At 35.6% G+C, this 10,539-nt stretch overlaps 1 protein-coding gene across 2 annotated transcripts in view; it reads left to right on the top strand.

The window, feature by feature from the left end:
• Window positions 1–10,539, top strand: part of LOC107667551 (succinyl-CoA:3-ketoacid coenzyme A transferase 1, mitochondrial-like) — a 51,482-nt gene that overhangs the window by 10,068 nt on the left and 30,875 nt on the right. For both annotated transcript variants that reach the window (XM_016459234.1, XM_016459235.1), the window contains exon 7: window positions 1,699–1,759. In XM_016459234.1, coding sequence (XP_016314720.1) covers window positions 1,699–1,759 — 61 coding nt within the window. The remainder of the gene's footprint in view (window positions 1–1,698; window positions 1,760–10,539) is intronic.

The raw sequence follows: 10,539 nt of genomic DNA, 5'->3' as shown, positions 1-10,539 counted from the left end.
ACACACAGAAAAACAAGTAGATAGAATAGAAAAAATAGAAAGCTAGTGTTTGTTTGTTTTTTGTTGTTTTTTTAAATAAAAATAAAAAAGATTAGAATTAAAATAGAATAGAAAGTGTTAGAGTTAGAGGGTCAAATAAAGGTGGAACAGATGTGTTTTTAGTCGTTTCTTGAAGATGGTTAAGGACTCAGCTGCTCGGATTGATTTGGGCAGGTCATTCCACCAGGAGGGAGCAGTTAATGAAAAAGTCTGTGAAAGTGATTTTGTGCCTCTTTGAGATGGCACAATAATACGCCGTTCACTTGCAGAACGCAAGCTTCTAGAGGACACATAACTCTGAAGTAATGAATTTAGGTAAATGGGTGCAGAGCCAGTGGTGGTTTTGTAGGCAAACATTAATGCCTTGAATTTAATGCGAGCAGCTACTGGTAGCCAGTGCAAACTGACGAACAGAGGTGTGACATGCATTATATGACATTATATGACTGACGGTCAACGGTTTGAGTTAAAAATCTTCGTTTGTGTTCTACTGAAGAAAAAGTCACCTACATCTTGGATGCCCTGGGGGTAAGCAGATTAACATAAAATTTTCATTTTGGGGTGAACTATCCCTTTAACTGTACAGTGTCACATGTTCACTGGTGTGGTTGGTGTTTTGCCCAAACCTGAAAATAGTAATTTTCTCTCACCTTTCTGTTTTCATTTAGCACAATCCCACAGACTGTTTCACTGAAGGGAAGGCCACATGAGACACTTTTGTAAAAAGGAGACATAAACAGTACCTTATTTTAGATTAAACTTTAAACACAGTAGACAAGGCAAACTATTAAAATGACTGTCATTTCAAACCCAGTCATTTTATTCATTATACAACCCAAAGAGAGTAATGTTCTAAAAATAGGACTAAAATACATAAGAAAATATACAATAGTGCCATTTTTTTAAATATTCTTTTTAAATGCAGTACTATTCAGAGGACGTCTGCTTAACAGAGCTGTATTTGTTTGATCAATGATGATTCCATGATTCTTCATTAATGAGTAGAAAGTTAAAATGAACAGCAGTTATTTGGAATTTTTTAACAATGTTAAAGCGTTTACTGTCACATTTGATCAGTTGAATTAATTTTTGCAAGATTCTGTATTTTTTAAAAAGTATGTATTTATTTCTTTAAAAAAATCTTACTGACCCCAAACCTTTGAATGGCAGTGCGTGTATAAAATGCAACAAATGTTATAAAATGTTAAAATAAAAAAAAATAACAAAAGACATGTTAAAATTATATAATTAGTGTTATAAAAGTTGCTGTGTGTGGTAAAATCGTGTTATATTGCATTTGAAAACATTAACATTTCCAATGTTACATAATTTTGTAAAGCATTTTGTTTTACCACAAGGGTGCACTGTTTCCTTTTCCATTAAAAATGAATGTACGCTTGTTCTGCTTTGGTTAAAGTTTTTTAGCATGAGGGCACCACTATGGATGATGACTTGATAATAGTTGTTTTGGACAATAGTCAAACTGATTTTTATAGCTTGTCATTCTGGCCTATTTCACTATATTTCATCATCAGTGCCTTGTAAATAGAGGAAAGAACATTCCAGTCTTTCATACATAACATTTCACCTCAGCTCTGGATGTTTGAAGTTGGTTTTACAGACTTTAATACTGAGCATGTACTTTTTTTTTTTTATCAGGAAAACAGCACGAAACTTCAACCAGCCCATGTGCAAGGCAGCCAAGATCACAATTGTGGAGGTAGGTGGATACCACATGACTACATAACACGTGCTTCTTTTAGATTCTGTTTAGTGCATTATTACAAGTTTAAAAGCTTGTACATATATCATATTATCCATCCTATGAATTCAGTTGCCCGGAACATATATCTCTCCGCCTGCGTTTCATTTCATCATTGTTTTTCACATAAACAAAATAAATTGTCGGTTTCATCTAGATCTTTGAAGTTTTTTCCCCCCATTCACTCCTTTTTCATTTCCTTTCTACCGAGAGCGCTTTTCAAACACTTGTCTGCATATCAAATATGCTTTTATCTAAGCCTTTGTTCAAAACACGCAGCTGCAAACAAAAGACTTATTTTTTAATAAGTCTCCATTAATTAATATGGTTCCAGCGACCCGTTCTTTCTCTTGCAGCCCTGGTTGGAAATGGTTTACAATGTGAAACAATAACTGAATTCAAAACCTTTGAGTAGATATTTCTGTAACTAGTCTTCACCCTTCACAATCTGTCTACCAATCAATCTATTACTAGTAGTGGCATCAGGAAGGAAGACTTTTCTCACTCATATTGTTTTAATTGTCTTTTGCAGCAATCGTGTCGGATGCTATCAGCACATTAGAGCTTTTATATTTCTGCTTTTCAATCTTTATTGTGGCAATGCAGCAATATGAGCAGTTATTAGTGGCCAGTATCATCTGACAATACAGTTATTGCAGTCCCACTGAAGATAAGCTTATCAGTTCACTGAATGCACAGTAATGGTTAAAGGCCTTTTTCAGTGTTTGCGCATCTGGTGATGAAAGCTGTCTTGCTAGGAGAATGAATCAGTCGGCTGAGTGGTGAGCAACAGTGTGTATCTTGCATTCTGCCTCTGTTTGACTGGTTAAGATGTTGTTTGTGGCAGCAACCCTTCAGCTTTCGCAGCAGGGACTCAGAATAAAGATTGACTCATGCCACGCGCTGCCATCACTGTTGTCTGGGGATGAGAAAAGAAAACAGTCATCTGGTTTACTACAGGTGTCTGTCTCAAATGTTTTAAAAGATTAAGTCCAGGATTCTATACTTATCCATTGTGCTTATACACTACCATTCAGTTTGGGGGCAGAATGACTTTTATTCAGTAAGGATGCATTAAATTGGTCAAATGTTACAGTAAAGGCATTTATTCTATTTCAGATACATGCTGTGCTCTTTAATATTCATGGTTTCCAGGAAAATATTAAGCGGCACAACTTTGATAATAAGAAATGTTTTTTGAGCAGCAAATCAGCATATTAGAATGATTTCTGAAGGATCATGTGACACTGAAGACTGCAGTAATTCAGCTTTGCCATCACAGGAATAAATTGCATTTTAGAATAAATTAAAATAGAAAACAGTCATTTGAAATTGTAATGTTTTCTTTACAACTCTTACTGTTTTTACAGTATTTTGATCGAATAAATGCAGCCTTGGTGAACATAAGAGACTTCTTTCAAAAACATAAAAAAATATTATGCTAACATTTGAACTGTAGTGCAGTTTGTGAATCATTGATTTTAATATTCAAGAACAAAACAGGAATGGGAGCAAACAGCAGAGGGATGACGCACATAATTTTCTGATTCCAATAATCAAAAATCACAAAATTCAGGGTATTTCCTATACCCATGTTTGAGCAATACTTTTATAAATGTAAGATGTGTAGGATCTTTTATAAATGTGCAGACATATGTCAATTACATTGCATTGATTGCATTTTGTTCACACCATTAACTGCAAATTCAGACCAAAAATGACAATTATTTGTTCTAGGGCTGTCAATTTAATGTTAATTTTCAATTAATTATTAAAACAATGGTCTAATTAATATATTAGATTCCTGTTATGATGTTTATATTTTTAATATTGTGCGTATTAGTAATATCTTTATTATTAACATTATTATATACTACATATTTTTTATATTGTGGGTATTAGTAATATCTTTATTATTAACATTATTATATAATACAATGTAATATAATAAGATACAGTTGGAGCAAGCTGCAATTAATGAATGCATGTAGTTCAGCTAGTTAATTGCATTTAGTTACTATGGAGTTAGTTAATCAATAGATCGTATAATTAATTAAGTTATAAATCTAATTGATTTACAGGCCTAGTTAAAACTTTAGACCAAATGCATATAGTGGAGATTTTGTGCAAATGCTTTTTGAGAGCATAGTGCTTGTGACCCAGTTTTGTGGATATGCAAGTACATCTCTTTTCCCAGACAGAACCATCCTGTTATGTGAAGATGATGATGTGAATCGTCCTTACAGTGCTTGATCAGCTTATTATGGTCTCTTCTGCTTGATTGGAACCAGCGTAAGCTCTGTCCCATGTTTTACTTCAAAGAGACTGTAATTTCCTTCTGCCCTTCACCTGTCGAGTTTGCATATATTATCTGGCTGCGGAGTACGTTATATTTTAAAGCTTCAGCATTTCTTTGACTTTCTGCCATCTGATTTTTCACTCTAAAATAGCTGAGGCCATATTTAGCTGCGTGGAAGGGAGACAGTGTTTTATGCTCATCCAGTTATAATCTGCCAAAAGCAGCAGCCATGTTGAATTATTTCCTCTCAATTGGCTGGCTGATGAGGCTTGCCAATGGCTCAGTGTTTCGAGAGAAGCGTTCCTGTTGCCTGTCAGAGCCAGGCGCTGGAAATACTGATGCCACTGGAGGAAAGTGCCACCTTATTTCCTCTCGTTATGAAACAGACAGCACGTCACAGCGTCCTGATTAACAGGATATCTGATAGCTGTGCATCCATAAAGCTGCTATTTTCCTAATGAATTAAAAAGAAATTATCATTAGCATTAACCAAAGGAAATGCCGATTGTCAAAAAAACAATAATAAAGCAGGCGAAATCGATTCGGCCAGTCGGTTGCCAGGCGACAGAATCCTGCATGGCAGATCCGTGGCATATTCCAGTTATCCTGTTATCGCAGGTACAGTGAGGCCCAGAACATTGTGGGATGCAAGGGCAGTTGGTTCGGAACCACGGAAAGTAACAGTTCAAACAAGGCCATATTTGCTAGTCGCATCGGTTATAAAGGAACCAATCTGGGGGGTTTTTTTTTTTCAAATTTTGTTGAAACGACAGGTTGCATGAAATGGGATTTCTAGGATGAGGCTAATTGGTTATTGATGCAATTCGTCCTCAAAGGTATTATCTCTCCTCCTCCCTCTGTCCAATTTCAAACCGCTGATTATTCTTTTGGTTTGTTGCACATAAATTACCAATGTGACAGCTGGGGCATTGTGAGCGAGATCAGGGATATTGCAAAATGTGAAGTCATTAGATCGTAGTGTTGATTTTTCAATCCTGTTTCAATCAAATAACCTCCTAGTAGAATATTTGTGTTTCTTTATGTAAAGATTTCCTTATTATTCTGTAAATTCTTAGTTTTGCCCCCTATCACGTCTTAATCGCATTGCAGCTGCATAGGACACAGAAAGGTCATTATAAATAGAAATGTATTTAAAGAATTATTTAATTCATTTCAAAATGATTCATTCTATCTTTATGGATACATGATATATTATTTTTTTATGCAATTACAGTTAGCTTTCATTTTAGATTTAAAGGTTAAAAAAAGAGCACAAAGGCACCAAAAAGATTATACAGTCTTGGAGTAAATGTACAAAACTTGTCTCTGGGGAAGTACCTAAAAAGTACTTAATGTTACCTTAAAAGTACATTATTAGTTACTAAAGTGTACATATGAATACCTATAAGAAACAAAAGTGTACCTTTTGAAAAGTTACCGTCCCAGTGACAACTTTTGTACCTTTTTTTTATCTGAGAGTTTAAAAGTATAAAAACAGCATCAGTGTCTGACTTGTGAACAGTTTGTTCTTTTAATTTGAATCTTTTCAATGGATAAACTGTTCTGGTTCACAAAATGATTCGTCCACAAATCTGAGATTCTGTTCAATTGCTGAGTTCACTGATTCACTAACTCGGTGATCTGGATCAGGAGATGATTGTCTGTGAAATTTCTTTGCTTCTCACACATATACTATAAATACTAATTGCTGCTGCTTTAATGTTGCCTTGTGATGCCTTTTTGAATACTGTAAAAAAAAAAATCTGTGAAATTACTGGTCAAAAACTGCGAGCATTTTTAATGTTAAATTACATGAAATCTCACATTGGATTTATTACAGTTTTCACCATATAAAGTAAGAGAACAGGTTTGTACTATATAAATTTGATAGTCTTTTACCATTAAAATTATAACTTTTTTTGTAGTAAAGCATCAGTCATTGTTCGCTGTAATGTGAAATAGGTTGATTAAGCATAATCTAAATTTTCTCCTTATTTAAACACATTTAAATCTTCTCCTTTCGTGTTATCATATGGGGCTGAATAAATTTTGACAATTTAAAAGAGCATGTGCAGAGACCGTATGATAATTAGCTATTTGTATTATAGATTGCCTTGTTAGTTTATTTGAAAGGCTTCATTCCGTTTTATCAAGGCCCTTGGCGTAGATTCATTTTATGAAATTTTTAAAACTTACCTGTTTCTTTAGAGGTCCCCTTCTCTTCAGTTGGTGCATATTCCCCTCAAGGGCCACTTGAGTGAAGTGGTAATTGTATTTAGCCTCAGGTTGGCGGCCCCTCAAGGTGCATGCTGCTGATAGGCCAGGACTCTTCTAACATACTCATACTGAGCTGAAACCTGCTTCAAAAACATCTGGCGAGGAGCAAGAAGAGAAGTAGATAAATAGACAACACTGTACAAAAATACTACTACAAAATATATCCTCAGTATTTTTAAACATACCTGGTTTTGTGTTTTTCGGAAAATGTCACATGTTGTTAGCTTAGTGCTGTTAGCTTCATGCTTCCATTGGATTTTGGATTTGTCTCATCGTGCCACAATGCCTAATTATTTTTGAAGAATACGGTTTATTTTTGCACTGTCTGTTGCCTGTGCTTGGCATTTGCTATGAAGTGAGACATGCAAAAATAAACACGGAATAATTTTTAGCTACCTGCCTGATTCTAAGCGATATGTAGAATATATCCACTGCATGTTTCTGATCGAGACACCAACTGTTTCATAACAACATGTGTCCATCAGGTTCTGTAGATTTAACCAGCTTTGACAAGGATCTCAGTCCAAAAGAAGAGCAAACCCTTCAAAAAAGGTTTCTCTGTATCCCTCAGGGATTTCGGATCCCTGTTTTCCTTCTTTCTAGATGACATCAAGGTTATTTTCATTCCCATTGAAGATCAAACGCCACTTCAGAGGAAGATATGTCAATATCTGAGTTTATTCCTGGGGGCTGTTTGTGTATACATATAGATAATAAGTGACATATAGTATCACGTGATATCTGTATATGATATGTAATATATACCTCAAAAAACTGTCAAAAGCATTATATTTCATAGTATTTTATTATAAACAAAATAATATTAACTAATATTATAACAGAAATTAACTAATTTATAAAGCATAGTGTATAATATAACAACATAATATAAGTTAAATAGCGTTGTAAAGTTAGTATACACACTACCTTTTCACATTATAAATTAAAAATATTACATAAAATATAATACAAATGCACCAATATAAAGCAGTATATTGTCCTTTATCACAGCATTTTTTATAATAGAATATAATATAATATAATATAATATAATATAAATTCACCTCTGTAATTGTCACTTTAAAGGAATAGTTCACAAAAAATAAAAATGGTCATTTATTAAAACTGTAATTTTTTTTTCAGTAATAACAGCATAAAGATTTGGCCTGACATGAGGTTGACCATTTTCATTTTGGGTGTACTGTTCCTTTAACCAGTATACTAGCTGTTTGTATCTTAGCATATATGGTAGATGCATGCATGAAGGGTTAATGAGGCAGCAAACTCTGCAGAGAGAGTGTTGCTAACTCCCACAGATTTCATTTTGTGCTCCGCATTAAACCCTTAGGCCATCTGGAAGCCTGAGCCCTTCAGTCACTCTCTGCCCTGCGCAGCCCATCTAATGATAAAAAGCCAAACGCCACCAGCGGTAACCATGACAACAGCAACACCGCTCAATCTAGGCTCATCTTTTTGCCCTCTCTAACGGCGCCGTGTGCAGAGGACACATTTATAATATGCACCGATTTCAAGAAATGTCTCTCTATGTACGAAGCACAAGTGTGCAGAATCTGAAAAGTAAAGTCAGACTTTAGTTGACAGAGTTGTTCTCTGTTTGTGCACATCTGCAGGGCTTAAACATGCTTCTGGTGCATCGATTTGCTTCTCGGCGAAGTGTGTTTTTTGCTCCGAGCCTTTATCTGAGCTTCAGATTTTTGTTCAGTATATTAAGAGCTTATTTTTGGTCCTTAAAGGAGTGCTAAGCCGCTCTGTGAGCTCTCAGCGGCGCTGTCTGTGAAACCGCGTGTGCGGCTTTGTGCTGTTATCACACACACCACCAGAACAGGTACAACATCAACATTCATCACGGGAGGATGCAGATGAAAACACGTTTCTGCAACATGAGACATACTCGGAAAAATGTGCATCAAATTTACACTGTATAATTACTGATCACAAAGTTCATCCAAAAATTTAAATGTCTTTTAAATCCTGTATAATTTTCTCTGTTCCATGAAACATAAACAGAGTTTATCAAATAGCAGGATGTTTCACACTTGATTTGCAAATATTAAAGCTGCACAAATTAAATATTAATGACTAATTTTGGAGTATGACTAATAAATAATCACTGTAGGTTTGTTATTAGTAATGTTAAACACTATCTCTTGTTTTTCGTAACTGGTTACAAGTGCCACATTTGAATATGCAAATATTAAAATTGCACAAATTAGATATTAATTATTAGTATGGAGTATTAATAATTAGGCGCCAGGTTTGTTATTAGTAATGGTAAACACTATTGATTCTTGTGTTTCTTGTAACTATTTACAAGTGAATTAGGGATAGTTGACCCAAAAATGAAAATTCTGTCATTAATTACTCACCCTCATGTCGTTCCAAACCCGTAAGACCTTCGTTCATCTTCGGAACACAATTTAAGATATTTTTGATGAAATCTGAGAGCTTTCTGTCCCTGCATAGACCGCAACGCAACTGGCACGTTCAAGGCCCAGAAAGGTAGTAAGAACATCGTTAAAATATTCCATGTAACATCAGTGGTTCAATCGTCATTTTATGCAGCTACAAGAATACTTTTTGTGCACAAAGAAAACAAAAATAATTGGAACAATTCAGTCTCCGCCGCGTGTTCACGGGTAGCACGAATTTGTGTTGAACAAAGGTGATAAAGAAGATGAACAAAGGTCTTGCAGGTTTGAAACGACATGAGGGTGAGTAATTAATGACTGAGTTTTCGTGGGTAAACTATCCCTTTAATAATGGTAAATATTCTTGTTTTTTTTGTAACCAGTTAGAAGTGCCAACTTAGAGTATTCAAATAATAAAATTCACAAATATTGGTAGTTAGTATGGAGTGTTAATAATTAATCACTTTGTTATTAATAATGGTCATTTTTGGCCATGTTAATTGTATGTAAAAGAGCTATGTGCACATTCTGCCAAACATCTCTGTAAAAACTGACTCCAAACCTGTAAGACCTTCGTTCATCTTCGGAACACAAATTAAGATATTTTTGATGAAATCTGAGAGCTCTCTGACCCTGCATAGACAGCAGCGCACCACCATTGTGGAAAGAGTATCATGATGCATGCACTTCCACTTAATGTAAACAACGCATGCGCATGGCGCTGCTGCTTACGTTAACATGCACATGCGTCGTTTACATGAAGCAGACGTTAACATGCACATGCGTCGTTTACATGAAGCAGAAGCGCATGCGTCGTGATACTCTTTCCACAATGGCGGTGCGCCACAGCAGATGTGATTAGGAGGAGAAGAATTGTTGAATAAAGTCATTATTTTCGTTTTCTTTGCGCACAAAAATATTCTCGTAGCTTCGTAAAATTACGGTTGAACCCCTGATGTCACATGGACTATTTTACCGATGTCCTTGCTATGTTTCTGGACTTGGGAACATTTCAGTTGTGTTGCTGTTTATGCAGGGTCTGAGAGCTCTCGGATTTCATCAAAAATATCTTAAAGGGGTGGTTCAGCGGTTTTTTTACTAGGCATGATTGTGTTTATGGGGTGCAGTCTAACATGTTAATGCTTCATTTTTTTAAAAACGCATTATTTTTTCACATAATTTACCTTTATTCCACACCGCTCTGTTCCTTCTCTGAGAAACGCTCTGATCAATTTCCTGCTTTTATGAAGCCCCTCCCTCAGAAATAGGAGATGGGCTCTGATTGGTTAGCTAGCCCAGTGTGTTGCGTCTAATCGTCCCGCCCCTCTCCTCAGCGGCATGTGCTCCGGTTGTATTGTACACAAAGGCGTCGTTAATATCGCTTATCAGTTTGAGCCCGATTGAGAAGCAGAGGATATTATTGAAGAGGATCATGCAGAACCTGTGCAAGCACGGCTTTTAATGGTAGGCCTATGTTTTTTGTTTGTTGTTGTCTCATACTTTTAGATACGCTGGTATTTGTAAATGCTACTGCTTATGTTAGCTTTTAATATACGGTTTTATCCTGATTAAAGCTTTAATACAGTACGGCAACTGCACGCACGCCCATGTTTAAGGCTTCTCATAGCTATGTGAAAATAAGTGTATAATTGTAACAGTTCATTGCTGGAGCTGAGCTGAATGAGAGCGAGAGAGATGCAGAGCAGGGGGACGTGAGGAACAGTATTAAGAAC

Source organism: Sinocyclocheilus anshuiensis, unplaced genomic scaffold (assembly GCF_001515605.1).
Source record: "Sinocyclocheilus anshuiensis isolate Anshui unplaced genomic scaffold, SAMN03320099.WGS_v1.1 scaffold1132, whole genome shotgun sequence".
In the NCBI taxonomy this organism is placed as follows: domain Eukaryota; kingdom Metazoa; phylum Chordata; class Actinopteri; order Cypriniformes; family Cyprinidae; genus Sinocyclocheilus; species Sinocyclocheilus anshuiensis.
Note: the sequence above shows the minus strand (reverse complement) of the source record. Positions and strands in the feature narration are given on the sequence as shown.